Genomic DNA, 20,727 nt, shown 5'->3' on the forward strand with positions numbered 1-20,727 from the left:
TTATCAAATATAAAAATAAATGTTTTTCTAAAATTTAAAGTAAATTAAGATAGTACTTTGATCATATTGCAAATGAGTAGTTGAATCAAATAAATAAAGGTAAGAAACTGAATTACTGAATTTTTGTTTCTCACATTGTTTCAGTCATCTTTTACCTCAGAAAGGCATTTTAGCAAAGTAAATTAAAAAAGTAATTTAAATGTCGACTTTATGGTAGATTAAATCATATTACACTGCCATCACAATTATAGATCCATATCTAATTATAATAATGTCCACCTGGTTAATCTGATGGTAATTAGTAAATAGAAAGGAAGCTGCTGGAACAGAAAACAATTTGCATAAGCCAAATAAATTTGCCTGGAACAGGGGCAGATCTAAAAATAATGTTAATAGGTCGAGGGACGGACGAAGGCTTTGGAGGATTAGGCGAGGCTCCTTTCAGCCAAAATAGGAAGTTCAACCAACCATGTGGGGGCTACGTTGTGGCCCTCTTTATCCTGTTCTCTTCAACCCTAGCCGCAGCGATTTATCAAAGTTCATTGAAATTGTGCGCCGCCTCGAGTCGAAAAAGTATTCGTCCTTGGGTGGTTGGTTCTGGAGGAGCGCAGTGGGTGGGCAGGCATGGCATTGTCCTTGCCACTGACTACGTCATTCATTAAAATGTGTTTGCAGCTCGTAAGTTTTTGGCGCATTAAACAGCATTGAGCTGTCAGCCGTACTACAATCCAAACAAAATGCCATAAAAGCCAGTCACACGCTCAGAGTGCAAAACTTTCTCTCCGCTCAAGACTCCGCCTTCTTTGCCCCATTGCGTCCTTCCTCCCACGTCACTTTAACTGATTTATGATTGCGTATGCTGTGAGCTAACTCCAAATGCCGCTTCCTTCAGCAAATGAAAAGTCAATACGCCACACTTGATTAATAATCATATTATATGCTTTATTAGGCATTCAGACAATATGGCTCTGACTGTGGCAATAGTGGGGCAAGCGGGGCTAGCAGTTTGTATACCCTCTACTAATGATCAGGGCATGTGCGAAAATTAATATAGATTAATTTCCACTAAGTGGAATAGGCAAATAGTCAATTTAATGATCTATTGTTCAAGTCACAACAGAGATTTTTCTGTGAAATGAAAATCAAATGATCGTGATATATAAACATATAGGAATGGTTTAAAGGGTTGCGCTTTATGATCCTTAGTACAATTTGTTTTTGAAGTTCGGTAAAGGCGTGGTCAAGTCGTGACTATGGCCGATGTATCGGACTGAATTAGTGCTTACCAACTAATAAATCTCATTTATGTTCCTGCGTTCAGGTCCCACCTTTTCCGGCTCAAAGCATCTTCGTCGAAGTCCCACACTCTTTTCCAAGCATATTTTAAGTTAAACATTTCCTCGACTATAATATCCTTTTGGAATTCAACGACAGTCTCTCTCAGCTAAAGTAGGTACTTTCAAAAGTAACCTTGAGCAAAGAGCATTTGTGTCAGAGGAACAGACGTTTCACGGTGCGCTCTGATTAGACCCTAATCTGAATCGCAGACACTACATAGTACGACGGCACTTATTGCTACCATTAGAAGTCATCCTTTTACTACTATCGATCCTTCAACATTTGTCATCAGTCTACTCAGGTCTTGCTAAGATCACCGTTTATCGCTTGAGATGTTGAAGCTGTCATTACGATAATCATAATTATAAATATAATGGTTTTGCTAATGATAGTGTAATAATAATAAAATAATAATGATTGTGTTAATGACGATAAAAATAAACCTGAGAATGACAATGACAATGACAATGACAATGACAATGACAATGACAATGACAATGACAATGACAATGACAATGACAATGACAATGACAATGACAATGACAATGACAATGACAATGACAATGACAATGACAATGACAATGACAATGACAATGACAATGACAATGACAATGACAATGACAATGACAATGACAATGACAATGACAATGACAATGACAATGACAATGACAATGACAATGACAATGACAATGACAATGACAATGACAATGACAATGACAATGACAATGACAATGACAATGACAATGACAATGACAATGACAATGACAATGACAATGACAATGACAATGACAATGACAATGACAATGACAATGACAATGACAATGACAATGACAATGACAATGACAATGACAATGACAATGACAATGACAATGACAATGACAATGACAATGACAATGACAATGACAATGACAATGACAATGACAATGACAATGACAATGACAATGACAATGACAATGACAATGACAATGACAATGACAATGACAATGACAATGACAATGACAATGACAATGACAATGACAATGACAAAAATTACAATTACAATTAATATGATATATTAAAAATAATAAATGGTCAGTTAAAGCTACTGGAATATATTCTTACTACTTTTTTAAACCTTTCTTTATAAATTAGTCTGAGCTATAGTACCTTGTTTTATTTTTTGTTCGTATTTGGCCATATATGTATATATGTGCTTTCATATGATAATTTTTCGACAACGATTTGATCTCTAAATATTTTATTAAGTAGTAAATTGCAAACGGACAGCTTTTGTTTGAGCTATTTGCCTTACACAAGAGCCGAGTTTTAGACTGCAGGGCATTTTGTTCTACGGATAGAGCTCTCCGCTTGTGTGTCGCTTGTATTTTCTTATTTTGCTGTTGTATTGTGTCTTCCATCTATTGTTATATAACTCTTTTGTTTGGCCACAGTTGACTTGAGCCATTTGTTTGGCTTGCTGACGGCTTTTATATATACAAATATCTTAATCATCTGACAAGTGCAGACAGCGCTATGTGCTGCCCCAAGGATGCGGCTACAACTCCCCATATCTAATGCCCCGCTTCACTTTTTTTGTTGTTTGGCGTCTGCCCACAAATTATAATTACAAATGATATATTTTGGCGTTTTTATTATGAGACTCTGCATAAAATAAATGATCTAAATGCCTATTAGAGCTCACTTCTATGACAAACGTGCAAAACTTTGTCCCGCGTGGTAGCTTTTTTTCTTGCTTTGGCTGGCATATCCTGTAAAAGTTCGCAAAGACTAAAATTATTATGCAGCTTGTTACCTTAAACAACATTCATACGATTTCATAATTCTGTACAATTTAATTTTTTAGCACTATGGACAATGGTCGAATAGAAATATATTTAGTCAACCTACGAAAACTTCGTACGATATAGCTATGAACGTATCTGGGTAAATGTGAAGTCAAGTACCCTATATAATATAACATATAATGCCTTTTATCAGTTATTAAATAATTAAAGTCTTGCAATATAAAGTCCTTTAAGGTGGTTTGATGAAAAGAATGTCAATTTCCGTGAAATGAATGCACAATACACCAATTTTTTTATAATAATCCCTTTTTATTCGTATTATTATTAATATTAATTATTAATATTTTATTATTTAATTTCTTTTAACCCATTATTTCATAATTTTGTGCTAAATTAGGGTATAACAAGTACGTTCTCTTAATTTTCATGCGTAAATTCTTCTTATTTTCTTATTTCTATAAATATTTGATATAGCGAACTGAGGCTATCAATGGACTGGAGCAAAAGAGAGGGGTGAGCGAGGAGGTAGCAACAAAAAGAGATAGAGCCAAAGGGGGGTCGTTCACGACGTCGCATTGTTGTGCGTAGAAATATCTAAGCTATGCGGCGTACCGAACCGGGCATAATCAAAATACAATTGTGCGAGGATATGAGTGTGTATGTGTGTGAGTGTGTGTCCGAGTATGCGTGCGAAAGTACGCGAGTGTGTTTATATGGGTGATTGTGTGTGACTGTTTGTAAGTGTTGTAACGCGTGCACAAATTTCTATTTTTTTATGTGTGCTGGTGCTGCTGCTGCTGATTGTTTGGGAGCAGACTCTACCTGAGCCTAGCAAAGGCTCTTTGCTCTCTGCTAAAAGTATGCTATAAACTGGAAGGCAGAGCGCAAAGAGAAATACAGAGAGATAGAGAGAGAGAGAGAAAGAGAGTGTGTTAAAGAGCGAGCTAGCGAGCACCTATAAAAATTGAAGCATTCAAAATGCCAGAATAATAAATTAATTAATTATAAATTTAAACAACATCAAAAACAAATGGCACATCAACTAAGGCAGGACGGAAGAGAGTGGAAGAGCGGGAGCACAAGAGAGAACGTGCGAACGTGACTAGTCTGCAGCAATCAAATTCAGCTCCTGTACAAAGCGCACAACTGGAAGTGGTCGGAAGCGGAGCTCGTGGCGCTTCGTTTCTTGTCGGCTTACTTCTCGTTCATTCGGCTTTGTCATTGTGGCCCCGAGACTCGTAGCAGTTCCGCAGGCGGACCACGGAGCCAAAACGTTTTCGTGCGCTGCGCTGACAACATCCTCGCAGGACCAATAAGCGGACGGTGCGTTAAGCAGTAAAAAAATTCTATGCCTGTGTGTGTGTGCAGAAACTTTTAATCGTGTGTGTTGAAAATTGATTGCACTTTCAAAAAATACAACAAAAAAGCAGCCATGAAACGGAAGGGAAAGAAGAGTTAAATCATATGACGATAAGCAAAGCGAAATGGAAAATTCTGGCAGAAAATTGAAGGCAAAGCCAAATTTTATATAATCAAGCAATAAAAATGATACAGCGCTCGCCTGTGCTTGTGGACGTGTGTGTGTGTATGACTGTGTGTGTGTCTTTGTGTGTGTGTGTGTGAGTGCAGAAATGTTAATACCATTGTATCAAATGTGTGTAAGTGTATTTGGGTGTGTGTGTATGTGTACGTATCTTCTCGTGCCTTTAGGCCTTTCATAAAGAGGTCAAAACGTTGCTTTCGTTCTTTTACGCTTTTTTCAGTGTGCAAAGACAACAAATTTAATGGGCCAAATAAAAGAAACACAAAAGGAAACACAAATGTAGGCATTCCATTATTCCGTTTTATTTTGGCACCGCCCTGCTTTAAGCTGCCAAATGATATAATAGTGACTAAAACTTGAGCACGACTTAAAAACGTAGCTTTAGCGGTGAACTGTAGCAGTTGAGTGTGCATGTCATAGAAAGAGAAAGAGAGAGAGAGGAGAGAGGCACAGAACTAGAAAGAGACGTAAAGGGGAGTAGGCATGTATAAGACCTCCTAATTGCACATTTTTATGGCATACTTTTAGCTGCCGCAATTAATGTTAAGCACATATATTTTTTGTGCCGAGCTGTGTGTGAAAAAAAGAAAAATAACGGAATAAGCTGTGTTTTTTAAACTCGTTAAACTCGCTAGTGGTGTATCATTTTACATTTTGATTATAATTTGTGCAACTGTGTGTTCTTAATAATGCAATTATGCAGCTCAATATTTTGGGAGAAAATCTCATATTTTAGTCAAGAAATATACTGTTTCAAATAAAAAATAAAGAATAGTTTAAACTTCTGATGATAATTTGGAATACATATTTAATATTTAATTAATTAATAAATCATTAAATAATCAAAATGGCTGGTTCATTAAAGTGCATGATATATTACCAATATTTTAACTAATTAGTATGAAAGTAAATAAAAATACTTCTAATTTAATATTATGCATCTTGAATTACCAAAAATTATTTTAAATGAGTTTTGTGCGATCTGAAAAGTATTTATAATAAAATAAAAAGCAACCTGAACACAAATCTTGCATTTTATTTTATTATCTTTTTATTAGTGAAAAGATTACTAAAATTTTAAAAATGTATACTGATTAAATTCAATTGAGATATATAGAATATGCTGTAAATACCTAAGAAAGGTAATGAAAAGTTTTCTAGGCTATCGGACGAATTACGTTATATACGATTTTCACTTTGTCAAAGTATATAAAAAGTTCGGCAGAAGTTGGCACAGATCTAGAATCTTAATCAACTTAATGTGGAATTATGTAAATCCAAGAATATACCAACACATCATATATATATAAAAGAAGATATTACGCAATTTTCAGCGCAACAAAATTTGACACAGCTCTAGAGAATCAAATGCCATAATTAATAATAGTGCCAGCAGAATCGAAATTCCTGTCTAAGCTTTGGCCTATAGCTAAAAATACTACATGAAAGAAAGAAGAAGAAACACACTCAAGCTAGCTGTAAAAAGTGCGAGGCTCAAAAGCACACACAAACACATAGAGCGCGACGGGTGGGGTAGGACATTAGCGGCAGCTACTCAAAGCATAACAATGAACGTAACCGCACATAGAGCCCAGAGACAGCCACAAGCAGCTACATAAAAAAATGAAGCAATGAACGAGGGAGAGAGAGAGAGAGTGGGTGTGTATTTGTGTGTGCGTGTTACCTACTAAACTAAATGAAAGTAAAATTGTAAGCGTAAGCTAAAACAACAAACATAGCAGCAGCAGCAGCGGCAGCAGAAAACGAAAGCAATAACAGAAACGTGAGCAGCGATAAGAACACTGAGATAAGCAGTAGAGCGTGTAACCAGACAAAAAAAAACAAAGAGAGACTGAGAACGAGAGAGAGCCGAAGTGAGCGCGTTTGCATGTGCTGCGCTTAAAGAGAGCATGCAAATTTTTTTAGCTAAACATAAGCTACCGTGCAAAAACCGTTTGACTAACTTTAGCTGTTTATCTTCTGCTCTCTCTCTCTTTTGCAGATTTAACAGCTCGTGCAAGTTCAATGTAAAAGCGAAAATGTAAACAATACTAACGCACGCGCAACAACAGAAACAACAACAGCAGCTATAATAAAACATACTCTGCCATAAACTGGATCTGACTGCCTTCCAGCTGGGAACCGTTGTCGTATCCCTTCCAGTGAGGCCTGCAGCACACGGCTAGCGACGTTAACAGCGCCACAACAACGTCAGCAGTGCTGTCCTGCTAGTCGTGCTGTGTGCAACACTGGCAAAACTCAGGGAAATTTTTCCACAAGCACACATACACACTCACACACACAACACACAATCACACGCACACACACACGCACACAGCGTTGCTTTACGTTGCCAAAAAAATAGAAAAGAAACACACATACCTACACATGGCCCGGCCAGGAGCCGTCATCAAATACGAACGCAACGTGGAAATGCTGCGGCCAGCGTCAGCGTCAGCGTCAGCAGCAACCGCAGCAAGAGCAGCACCAACAACAACAGCAACTTGCTTGTCTAGTGCGTTGCTGTGCTAATTGTTATTTATGTATAGTAGTGTATATAAATTTGTGTGATATTGCAACAACAATGCAAAAGCATAACAGCAAATAACCGAGAACGAGCGAAGTACAGAAAGTTAGAGGGAGAGAGAGAGAGCGTGCGAGGGAGATAGAGAAAGCGAACTGTTTTCGACGGTGCAGCGTAATCAGAATAAAAGAAAGCGAAATAATCCCAAAGAATAAAGTTTCACCAACCAAAAACAACGACAACTAACGGTTTTGCAACAACAACAACAGGAACAAACAGCAACAGTAACAACACTTAACGGGTCCAATGTTGCAGCAAACAACATGCAGCAAACAACAATGGCAACAGCATCAAGAAGAAGAAAGAGAACTAGAACAACAAGAACAACCACAGCAGCCACAGCAGCAGCAGCAGCAGCAAGAACAACAGCAAACAGCTAAGGCTTCTAGCTACAGCAACATAGTGCGCCCTGGCAACATGGGCTTAAGCAACATGCTGCCAGCTAGCAATAGCACCACAACAACGATAGATTTCAACAGTCGCCGGCGACGCGGTCGCCTACGGGCCGCCCACAAATGTTGCCAACAAGTGCCAGCAACAAACACAAATGTTGCTTATACAAAACAACAACAAACGAAACAACCAAAACACCATGCAAAGCTTTTGTTATCAATAATGTGCGCGTACATTGTCGATTGTGTAAATATTTTAAAACGCTTAGTATTATTAACATTAACAACTACAACTGCAACTAAGAAAAATAACAACAGCAATAGGCACGCCCGTGGGCGTGGGCAGCCGCTATGCTGCCTAATGCTGCTGCTGCTGTTGCTCTTCTTCTGCAGCGTTCAGGCTCACAAGCCAAAGAGCGTTCACAAGCAACAACATCAGCCGGCTCACAACAACGATGTCACGTTTAACAACATGGCCGACGTGCCGCCCACTTATCAAGTGAAATCATCGCAAACATCGAACGAGGACGAAGCCGAAATCCTTTATCACTCCGCCGAAATGTTTGGCGAGGAGGAAGAGGACGACCTGTCAGATGGACGTGAGCCAAGCGGCAGGCAGGTGAACGAGGATAATGCGGCCAATCCACGCGGTATCAATGGTAAGTGCAACCCAACAAGTAAGCTCTTTCCATTTCGATAAGCTCCCTTGATCGTTAAACTGCTTTCAACATGTCAACATACAAATATTAGTGGACCACTACATAACTGTTCCTTTCTTTGGAAACCAAGGCATATTTCATGACCTGCCAGCAATGTTGCCTTTGAGAAATATGTCGTCTATATGTAATAAGGTCATATGTATTTAAATTGGGTAATCAGTAATCGAACCAGTTCACTCTTTCGTGAACGAGACTCATTAAATCGGCCAAAATATATTCAGCAGTTCATGAACTACACATATTGAACTATTGTTCATGAACTATACAATCTATCGAGCTGTGCAAATATCGAAATTACGAATCATAGAAAACGGTTAAATATTATAAACTAATGAATTGATGAGAGAGAGGTAAAGTGTACGAATCTCAAATGATATATTGAACGTGTTGAAACATTTGAAAAGGAGTTCTCCATGCTAATATAGCATGGTTTGATACAAAATTGTATTTCTGACATGTCCTTGAACATGTCAACGGCCAAGACACCTTCGATGACATGTCACTTAGGTCCTCATACAAGCGTGTGTCAAGACGTTTGAAGACGTCCCCAATAAGCTTGTCAACAAGAGCACAATTTGCATCTGGAATACGTACACCCACTCGTACACACACACACACTCGCGTGCACAGCAAACATGGCTTATGCGTGATTTGGTCTTTTGTCTGCGAGTTCGACTAATGGAATTTATATTTAAATGGGGCATAAGGGTGAAACTCTAAGGGGGAAATTTGCTGTATAAGTGATTTATGGGATAGACGAAGCACAATCAATCGAGCGCTTGGAAGGCAGCAAATCGAATTTGACTTGCATAGCTCACAATCCAAGAGCAAATAAAAGTACGAAAATGAAAATTTGCATTCTATTCAATGGGGCGCATGGGCGATATCCTGAATATAAAAATTAAAAAAAATAACATCTTAGTTTGAAGGGGGCATTTATCTAACAATTTATATAATATTCATATTATTGCAGAGACTACTCCAAAGCAACTATAGTCAAAAATAGTAGTAGGCTAAGTTTAAATATTTTGCAACGATAAATAAAATCTTTGAAATTTTATAATATTCAATTTGAACACAATTTAGTTAAAATCTTAGCAGCTACAAATAATAATATAAAATGTTTACAGAACGAGTTCATAAACATTTAAGAAAGTAGAGAAAATTAATAGAATGAAGGAATTTCCGATTTTATCTTGAAAATTGTTTAACCATTTTTGTCAAAAATTTAAACTATATCAAACATATTTATATTGAGATAATATTAAAATACGTTTATTATCGATAACGATTTATTTATGAATATTTTCGTGCGTCTTATAAACGTTTGTATATAAGCTTGGGGCAGTAGATATAATATTTTATATGACACTTAAATTTATTTTAGAAATATATAGAAAAAAATATATATAGCAAAATTTTTTAATGACTATAACATACAAATATTTTTTTTACTTAAAATAAGAATAAGAACAAGAAAAATGTATTAAAATTTATTAGCAATTACACGTTGCGTATACGTTATATTTAATATGATATGCAGCCTATAAATTACGTATACGCAACGTAAACAAACATAAATATTTGAAGCGACGCTTGAACAGCTGCTACCACGTATGCACACGTACTACACACACATATATATACTACACATACATATTCTGAGCTAATGTTCAGCCCAACTGCATTTCTGCATTTGTTATTTTTTCTTTGGTGCTTGGGGCCAAGTCAAGTTGGGCAACCCTCGTGTTCACCTTTTGTTTGGCCAACTGCTGCCACATAGCGCAATTTTTATGCTACTTATTTTTGTTTTTGTTATATTTTATTTTCGGTTCCAACAACAATTAAAAACGACGTGGCATAATGTTTGCCTAGGCGTGTGCACCCTGGAGTCATTTCTCATTTTAATGACTCAACCGACGCCGTCTTCCAGCCCGGCCCGCCCACTTGCGTTGTGGACCCTATGTATATCCCTTTGCGGCCGTCTGTTTCGCATTCTAGCTGTCTGCTGCACACACGCTCTCACAATAGTGGAAAGTGGGCTGACAACAAAAAAGTGGACCAATACAACTAGCTGGCTTCTCGGACTTCTCTAGATATTAACGACTCTTAGACGCTCTATAAATACGGAGCAGTACACGCCTAATAAATTATATTTACTATACATATATATATGTTATAATTGCACTCAGTGCGTTCACAAGTAAACCCGCTAGTTAATCAGATTGAGCAGTTTCTTTCAAAGTTTGATTTGCCCAATAAATGAGGGTAATAAGAGCCAGACAGGACACCAGTTATAACTACCTTAACTATTATATTTATGACTCTGTCTCGCTGCATACATAGACTTGCTCTATTTTTTATCAAGAGGAATCAGTTCCCCATGGTGTCCACAAGTTTCGTGAATTTAAAATGATCTTGAAGAGACTTCACATCGTTTATCTTTTATTGCAAAATATATGACAATACACCAGAGTTACCTCAAAGGAAGCAATAAACTTAAGGAATTTAAGAAGGCTACCAAATCTTTTAAGGCTAAATTCCAATATGATAGTTATATCAATGAGCTAAAAATAATCTTAGTTTAGGATGTTTGAAAATCCATTTTTTCTTAGTTTTCGATTCTTTTCTATTACTATATATATTCGCATATAAATATTGCGCTTTAATTTTATTATAATTGTTTACAAAATGCTGGAACTTGTTGAAACCATTTGTTGTATATATAAACATATATTTAGCGTATACAAATTCGCAGTATATTGCTAAATGTGCCTTAATGGCTCGGTATTCTCCCATGTGACCTCATGCAGGGACAGGGTAGCAACAGAATATACTCGATTTCTTACAATCAGACACACACATGAAAGGGAAATAAAATATTGTGTTGTGTGCTTTGGGGCGAAAATTGCAGTTGAGCGGCAACCGCAAAGCGACAGCAAATACAACAACAGTTACAAATACAACAACAACGAAAAGGACTCGTTCGCTGCAGTCTGTAAATCAAGCTTTAAAATTAACGCAGATTGCCGGAACAAGCGACGCTACGAGCAATTAACATGAAACCAAAAACCAGTCACAGAGTAAAACAAAAAGAAAACAGCGAAAACATAGCTTAAACACACACAAATAGAGAGAAGGAGAGAGAAAACTAGGAGCAGAAATAGTGGGCGAACGTAGGTGCATGTATGCAAACAGCAACGTCCATAATAATAGGTACGAATTTGTTAGTTTATTATCATATAGCAACATTAGCATATTTGTTTTTATTTGTCTGATAAGATAGATACAAAAAGAGCCTACAACTAATCTCTCACTTTTAACATCCATTCACAGTCTTAGAATTCACAGCCATACGTTGAGTGTGCCACTGATTATGGCCAGCACTGTATTTATCAAGCATGCACATACGTATTTATGTGTGTACACATATATGTATGTGTGTGTGTATATAGAAATAAATGTGCATTGGACTGCTCGCAACGACCTTTGTTCGAAATGTTCGTGTCACTCTCTGAGTGTATATATATATGTATATGTGTGTGTGTATGTGTGTGTGTGAGTCCTATGTGTTTAGCATTGCCTTGCTTTTGGCTTTTCTATTTTACCATCGACCCAAATTGCGCGCGCTGCTATAATAAAAAAAAACAACACACACAACAGTCTATAGTACACTTGTGTGTGTGTGTGTGTGTGTGTTTCGTACTCGCACGCTAACGTGACTGGTAACGACGTTTGTTGTGGGTGGCAAAGCCCGAAGAAGATGAGGATGAAGAGCTAACAGCACAGAAGAAGCAAAAATCCACAAAAAAGTTCTGCGAAAGACCTCGACCCAAACGGCAGGCGGTCAACAAAAATATATATTTATATCTTCATTTATATATAAAAGGAAATAAAAAAAAACACACAAGAAAAATATTAAGTATAAGTATTTAAAAGGCAGAAAAAAACCAAAAAAAAAAATAGAAAGGATAGCGTGAGAGAGAAAATAATGACTGACTCGCTAATGTGAAAATGTGGGAAAAGCGCAAGGAAAAGCCAAGCCAAGCCAAACAGACGGCAAAAAAAATTTAAATCGATAAATCAAAATGCCAGCTACAACAACAAAAGGCTGGCAAGGACGTGCGACTTGCACGCCACACACAGCTATGCCCAAAGGGGTATATATGTGTGTGTGAGTGCGCCTTGTGGGTGGTAGGATGTCGCTTTGCGGCGCTGAGGACAAATGACAACATTTGGCCGACTTTTAATTATTGACATTCCCACTTTTGCTCTTTTGCTTGCTCTGAGGCCAATCTAATTGACAGTGTGACCGTGTCAGCTTACCCAGAGTTGCCAACTGTATTCGTAGCAAATGGGTAATGGGCTAATTCAGGGTTACGCACATGACAAATCTCAAGTTTACTTTGGCAACTGCTAATATTTAGATATCAGTTTCTCGTTACTGTTCTAGTAAAATACATTAAGCTAACAACGTTGTCTTTTAGTCAGCATCTGTCATTGATTTTTTGTGCTTGAATATTATTATTGAATATTATTTAAGTTTGTTCGTTTAAAGTCTACATTTAGGCACGCTTATAAAGTCTTTAATATGACTGAATCTAGTATTATCTTTGGTATATCTTTATTATTCTTTTATTATTAAGATCTTTAACCAAAAGATAGGTTATATATATATAGCAATTTGCCACTAGCCTTAACATGAGCTAATATACATTTAAATTTTCCATTAACTTCACTATTTTAGAGTTGCTTGTTCGTATCCAGAGTTGCCAGCTCTATGTACGTGTTAAATATAACATTAACTTTAACGTGACATTTTTGTGACCGTAGCAAAGTTTGAACTTATATGTGACTCAGCAGGAGCTTCAGTTATCGAACTCTATGGGTTATTCCAATGCGAAGTCTTAGCTAATGTATTCATCTTAAAACAGCAGCTGCTGCGCAGGATGAGTCATATATTAATATCAGCCGTCTCTCTCTGACACCTGCCAAGGGGGATTCATCAGAGGTAACTGTAATACGTGATTCATTTCGCACGCTTCGCTAAAACAGGTTGATGAATTCGAATTCAATTAACGCGCATCAAAACTAAATGAAAAATTAAAACAATTTGTTTATTAAACTATTTAAAGATCAATTAAATGCATAAATCCCATTTGAATGGTAATTAATCCGTCTGAAATTTGGCTTACAATATAATTGGGCCCTGTATTAATAATTGATAGCAAATGTTATTCAGCTGTAATTGATGCTCAGTAAAAGTGCAATTAAATTAAAAATTAGCTGTGCGCTAAATTTAAATTGGCCTTTTAACTGAATGGGCTATAATTATAAATTTGTAAATATGTGTAAAATTTACTTTGAATATAAATCATATTTTTAGTAATTTTACTAACAGAATGAGCTGTCAGGAAATCAGGTAAATTAGCAATTACTGTCATACGCTCACCCTTTCTGAGAACTCTTTGTCAGTTTTTCCATAACAATGTGTTTAAGATATTTAATAATCATTGTTGGGCCCAAATTACCCATGTTGACTCAGAGCATGGGACACCTTGTATAGGAATTGCTAATTCTTACTGGGCTTTCCGAAAGGTTTTACTATGGAATTCTTCTAGTCATTAAGAGATATATATATTAAATATTATATATATATATTACTATTAAAAGTAGCAAATTGAAATTGTAGAGTATACGAGTTGTCTTTGTGGATATGTATTTCGCTGCGAGACTTACTCAGGCAAATTGAAAACTTATGCTGGGAAAACTTTGTGCTTGCTAGTAGAATAAAATATGCAGACGTGCCATAAATTATTTGAGAGCCTTACCAGGCACACTTGGGCCATCCTTTTTCCCTTTTAAATTTTGCCTATCCTGCCATAATTTTGGCACTTTTAGGCCACATGGAGAAAGCTTCGCTCTTAACTATTTATGACTTGGCCCCAAGCAGCACACGGTAAAGCCTTCAGCCTGATTAGCTACAAAGTGTTGTTGTTGTGGGAAAACTTTATACAATAAGTTGAAAAGTGTGCAAACGTTGCGAAAATGTGTGCTCGAGGGGTTTACCCTCGTTCAAGAAGGCAAAAGAGTATATTGGGTATGTGCCCGTGTTACTACTAAAGCTAGATTATCGTGAATTCGAATACACGTTTCCACTGCAACCTGATAAAAGTGTCAAAGCTACCCACGGTTTGGTTTGGCTTTTATTGACCTCCTCGACAGATAACTTAATAGCACAAATCATTAAAGACCTCTTCTGCATATAAACCTAAAATTATATATATCGAATTTTGTTAATATCGTCAACCACAAAGCGTAGAGACTTGAAATTTTACATACATATAGTTGTAGACCATACGCACTACAAGCTTATCAGCTTATTATCGATAATAGTCGATATTTTGAATTCGTTTTTGGAAGCATAACTGTAATACAAGGGCTGGAAAATGCATTAGAGTACATGAGTACATGTACTCATGTTGATACATCTAGAATCATTGATGGAAACAGCAGTGTTCAGGGTATGTCGTAGTCGGGCAGTCCCGGCTAGAGCAGTCCTACTTGATTTTTTTTTGCATTTTGCAGGTGGTCCCGATCTAACCTTCATCAGAGCTCTGTCGCTCTTTCGTAGTTGGCAACTCATAAAGTTGATGTGGCTGGGCTTAAGTGGCACTCGTTCAACGTTGCCAGATTGGCAGTTGCCACAGTTTCTGCTGCATTGATTCAACAGCACACTTGACAACCCTAGCGGCGGCTTGGACGGGGGCAACCCACATAGCGTATTCCCCAAGCGCTTTCAATTTGCATGTGTAGAGCCTGTTCTGCTTCCATTTCGTTCCACCTGCCCCATTCCAATTCGTTGCGCTAATCGATTTGCCAGGCGCTGCTTACCTTGAAACTTGCCGTCGTGCCAAGCGCGCTGTCTTTCCTGATAAATTAGCAGCTGCTTCACAAAGCGTGAAACCATGCCGCCACACACACTCACCTATACACACAGCCACACACAAGTGTGTGTATTTGTGTGTGGCACTCGCTTAGCTTCTGGTTTGCGCCAATCTTCCGCCCTACCCATAATGAACTTCCGGTCCAATGGCGTCGGCTTCGCGTAATTTTGTGCGTTTGTTCAGCCGTGATTTATGCGCATTGATGACGTCGCAAAAAAACACAAAAAAAAGCAAGATAAAACGAAAGAGCTAACTATTTAATTTTTGTTCGCTGTCTGTACATGTATGTGCTTGCTTTTCACTTTGTTATCATGCTGCTTCTATACCAGCTGAGCTTAACCCATTAAAGCCAATTCTTTTCACACTCGCTAAGAAAATAATATATATTTAGAGTTATATGTACATATATTTAGATATATATATTTATATATATATTTTCATATATATTCATATATATATATATATATATATATATATATATATTCATAAGCTCGTCATAAATAAATGTTTGCGCTCTATTTTCTTTGTCAATGACAACATGTTTATTTATTTTGTACAGGTTCGCAACGTGCTAATACGTTAATTTATATACCATTGCTTGATTCATAAATCAGCTAAACAAGAAACCAAAAGCTAAAAAAAATTAAGTGAAAAAACAATAAAAATTACTCTAGTTGAGAACTTACGACTAAGACCTTCCATACATATTTAGTTCACGCTGTTCCACAATCAATTTTTTTTACTCTCCTCTTTCAATTTTCAAATTGTATAATTACAATTTACAGAGCAGCCTAATTATGGTTCAAGTTTATGATTAAAAAAAACAACTTCGACTAGAGACGCCTGCAATGTAACAAGACTTTTTTCTTGATTGTGTACCTTAATTTATTTCAGATTTGGAAACATATTTTTATCGAATTTAGTAAATCAAAATAAAATATAAAATTTTAAAATTGTATTTAATATAAATATGAAATGTTAAAACTCAAAGCTTATAAAAAATATTACTGTCTTCTTCTTCTTATCTTTGTTAATGATTGTCCAATCTTTGATTTGAACGGATATTCTTAATAATAACTAAATATTTGTTATGCGAAATAATTATTCCAAATTTGTAATGCCCTAAACTACTCCAGCTACAAAAGGAACTAAAGATCACATTTTTACTTTTTGGGCATATTATGCCTTCCTTTAAGCCTTCACCTGTCTGCCACATACTTGCTTCGGCTTCTTAAATATTTATAGCAAATACATTTGTATTATAGGCGTAATAAATGCTGTAAAGAATAAATTCATAAACTTAAACTCTTTAAATATTTAATTTAAAGTATCAGAAATGTGAATCAGTCAGACATATATTTAAGGCAATTAAAGATGATAAAGTTAGGGACCAAGCGAAAAAAGAGAGGGAAATTAAAGAAGAGAGCGAGAGATAGATAGATTGAATATGTATTATAAAATTTAGGATTAAATCGTATAACAGTACACCTCTCTTCAATACGCCTCATTACACATAGCTTATAGCTACAGGGTATATAACTGCTTTATATGCCAACTACGTGCTTAAACTTGACAATTATGAGACGCATAGCGCTGTTTATATATAATTTTATAGATAAAAGTTATTAAGTACATGCTTTAAATATTTTAAATACAACGAAAATTCTTTTATTGATAATTTTAGTTTTAGTTTAGCTTTAGCAATTTTCTGCCATTTGCTTATATTTTTTTAACTTAATTTTTATTAATTTTAAAGAGATATGTGTCATCAGAGATGTGTTAAAAATGCATTCATATTTTTATATTTATTTTGAACTAAAACTAAATGGCTTTGATTTCATAAATATGATCTTATTAACACATCAGTGGCGTACTAAAGTAACAAATTCTTCACATTGACACACAATAGCTTATATATATATGATTTGAGTATATATATTTATATGTATATCATTTATGTATATTGCTGACTGTTTCCTCTCACTTAGTCAGCCGATTCCAGGCGCTGTCGTAGCGTTCCGCTTCGAAAAAATTGCACAGGGTTTGTGGTAGTTGCTTGCGTTGTGCCTCATTGCCTTGTATGCGTGGAGGTGTGTACATGGGCGTGGCTGCTGCTGCAACCGCTACCGCTGCTGCTGCTGCTGCAACTCCAGTTGCTGCTGTATTAGTTTGGCTGCTTTTTATGCACTCCACTGGCGGCTCCTGCGCCTGGCCTGTGACCTGGGTACGCCATTCGTAGTTAAGTGGAGGCGCCTCAACTGCTGGCTGCCTCAGCTGAATTGTAGCACGGCTGACGTACAGCTTTGGAATTGCTGCTGTTGCTGTTGCTGCTGCCATCTGAGCGACTCGAGCTTCGATTTGGAACTGTTTTGGCGAATGCGAATGCGCGTTTTGTTCTCCACTTAACGCGAGTCAACGCATGACGCATAGTCTCCCTCTCTCTCTCTCTCTCTCTCTCTCTTTATCTTATTTGTTGTGCTGTGTGTTGGTGTGTGGGTGTCTACTGTTTGCTCTAGAAGATTTCAGAGCTGCTGATCAATTGAATTGCATGCGGTTAGTCAAATTGAGATTGTGGCAGTTTGGCACTTGACACTGGTTTCCACAAATGGTTCGCCAATTTATGGCTTGAGGTGACGGCAGACGAACAGACAGAGAGTCAGGCACGCGCCCACATGCCTCCAAATGTGAGCCAACAAAAGGAGAACAAAAGCAATTAACAAGTTGGAGCAAACAAGCCTCAGAAGTTTTTGTAAAATTTGTTGCTCAACTCGAGACGCTCTGGCACTTCACAAAATTCTAATCTAAAAGCGGGTATTATGCTTTTTGGCAAGAGCTACGTAACGTCAAGATAAAGATGAGTTTGTTGCCTTATAGCCAACTATTTTCGTAGACTTCAAGCTGAAAAAATTTGAACATATACTAGACACATAATGCATTGGATATTGAAAAATGTTTTAAAATATTGTAATAATATCTTATCTTTTAATATATTAGATTATATATTTTATATATATATTATATATTATATATTTATATTTTATATATATATTATATATTACATGTCTATATGTATAAGTGTATTACCAAAGTATTAAAACTTAATCACTTTATAAATGAACATTCCTATTTGTTTTATCTACACTTAAAACATATATAATTACTTGTTAATTATAATTACCGTAATCTCAACTGTCTATAAAAGTGAAAGATTCATTCGCTATTTCCCATTACTCATGAGTTAGCTCACATAGTCTACGATAAATTCATTTGTTTAGTATTTTATCAACGATGCTATTTATATGCGCTTCCTGTTCGCTCTCTATGCAGAGTTGTACGAATTACTTAATTTCACATAATATATAATTTTCTTCTCAAATGATAAGCCCCTATCTTAAAGTAAATTTTTCATGAGAAGTTGCCTTCAAGTTCTCTGAGTTGTCGGTATAGATTTAATAGTATGGGGAGAAAGGATTAAATAGTCAAAGTAAATAGATAAAATAGATGAACTTATTAAGAAGATATATGAGCGAATTAAGGACTGAAATAGTCACAAAGATTTTCCATTTATTTTCATATGACCTTCACATATAGTAAAAATATATGTTTGACTATTTCCTATTGCTTTTTTATAACACGCTAGCTTCGCAGAGATATTTTTCATCATTTACATACATCACACCATACTTCCCATTTACTCTATATGATATATATATTTTTTTACGATTTGAATATATATAAGCTAACTTGTTTTTGGTCTAGCTTCTAAGCCTAGTCCCACAACTACATCGATTATTTCCCATTATTGTGTCAGTCTTCCGTCAGTTAGCTTTACACTTAGTCATAAATGAATTCATACTTACATATTATGAGCACATAATTTCTCGATGATCTGGTTTGATATGCAAAGCGTTGTCCCCCGTAGCTAACTGTAGTCGAGTCGATTTCACGCCCACATCCAAACAAAATACAAATTATCTTACCTGTGGAGTAAAAACAAGTAAACAAGCAAAATAATATTCGTTGACAAGCGAGCAAATGCCCTAGAAGTGAAGAAGTTGAAGTAGAAGACTCGAATTTTATAATAAATAATGTTGAAATATTAAAATTTCTCGTAACTTCATAGAAATAGAGACAGATTTAAGTTGATTTTGTTGAGCAAATATCAAATATCAAATAGCAAATTTCTGATTTGTCGAGAGGTAGGTAACAAGTCCATACGCGACTCACATCAGTACAGAAAATGCTGCAATCGTCATTCATTAAGCATTTGGCAGGTGATTCATTTGTAACATTGAATAATAGCGCACGTTCCACAGTTGAGTGATATTTGAAACTGATTTGGGGGTGAGTCGGGAATGAGGCGTTGGTTGCCTGCAACACCTTCTGAAAGCTGGGTTAACCGCCGTGTACTTGTGGGTGTGGGTGGGTGGGTGTGTATAGCCCGTTAACATGCATGCAAATTGCAAGTGTGCCCGATTCTCAGCAGAAGCCGAGAAACCGGTTTTATAATGTGGCACGAGTCGAGTTGTTGGTTGTCCGAGGCCCAACTGCCAGTGAGTCAACAATGAGACGACGATCCGACTCAATTATAAACCAAGAACAAAGTATAAATACGATGAAACAATGCCAATCTATAATCGGCCTTGCTTATCACAGAGTTACTCTTACGCAAATAATATACTCCAAGCGGCATTATGAAAAAGCGAAAGCATATTTGCTTTGTGCAGTCCAAGTGACAAATAAGGCAAAGAACAATGACTTAGACAGTATCCAACTATGTGTGCTGCATTTATACACGCTGATTAATACCCTGTAATCAGTTCGATCAGGTTGACAATATAGATGTGTCTAGAGAGCATTATATATAAGCAGAGAGTGCAAAATGTATGACTTTACTTTAATTTCGTTATCTTATCTCCATTTTCTCTTTAATGTGAAGTAATTGAATAGATGAGAATGACCTAAGCTAAAACTTTAAATGAAGAAGAAACTAAGATCTTTAGAACGCTGAGTGATATACAACAACTTAGCACAGACTTGCTCTGATATAAAGCTGTGTACAGACACTTGTTATACCCGTTATTGAACAGCTAATAAGCGCAGGGTATGTGAAATGACATGAATCAGTCAAGAATCAGTGTTTTTGCTCCAGGCGATTAAAAACACGCCGATTATTTGCACACGCGCCAAAACTATTGCTCATACAAGAAAAAACACAAAAACACCGCAAATTAACGATAAACATTAACATTTATCATTATCGACTCCAATTGAGAAGTTGCTTTTGCTGTTGCTGCAATTGCTCTCGCGATTTGCTAATTGTTGCAAAATGTGCTGCATAATTTTGCGGTTAATTGCCATGGAAAATCGCGCGCCTCTCAAAAGGCGCCGACTTCGAAGCGTTTAAACAGCGATTTGCA

At 36.5% G+C, this 20,727-nt stretch overlaps 2 protein-coding genes across 13 annotated transcripts in view; one reads left to right on the forward strand and one right to left on the reverse strand.

Annotated features, from left to right (window-relative positions):
• Positions 1–4,388: 4,388 nt before the first annotated feature.
• The window catches only part of LOC111594793 (sodium/potassium/calcium exchanger Nckx30C), a 40,999-nt gene continuing 24,660 nt past the window's right edge, over positions 4,389–20,727 (forward strand). For 7 of the 12 annotated variants that reach the window (XM_023308254.2, XM_023308252.2, XM_023308256.2 and 4 more), the window contains exons 1-2: positions 4,390–4,445; positions 6,668–8,300. In XM_023308254.2, coding sequence (XP_023164022.2) covers positions 7,496–8,300 — 805 coding nt within the window. In that variant the 5' untranslated portion in view covers positions 4,390–4,445; positions 6,668–7,495. Of the gene's footprint in view, positions 4,446–6,667; positions 8,301–20,727 lie in introns of all 12 variants that reach the window. The other 5 variants (XM_023308249.2, XM_023308253.2, XM_023308251.2 and 2 more) reach the window with 1 other exon arrangement.
• Positions 17,107–17,692, reverse strand: LOC111594796. The gene has a single exon (XM_023308263.2). The coding sequence runs from the start codon at positions 17,642–17,644 to the stop codon at positions 17,288–17,290; it is 357 nt and encodes a 118-aa protein (XP_023164031.2). The 5' UTR covers positions 17,645–17,692; the 3' UTR covers positions 17,107–17,287.

This window comes from Drosophila hydei, unplaced genomic scaffold (assembly GCF_003285905.1).
Source record: "Drosophila hydei strain 15085-1641.00,03,60 unplaced genomic scaffold, DhydRS2 tig00000149-arrow-pilon, whole genome shotgun sequence".
Lineage (NCBI taxonomy): Eukaryota > Metazoa > Arthropoda > Insecta > Diptera > Drosophilidae > Drosophila > Drosophila hydei.

Coding starts and splice junctions, on each gene's coding strand:
- LOC111594796 (XM_023308263.2), bottom strand. CDS start 17,644: ATGGCAGCAGCAACAGCAACAGCAGCAATTCCAAAGCTGTACGTCAGC.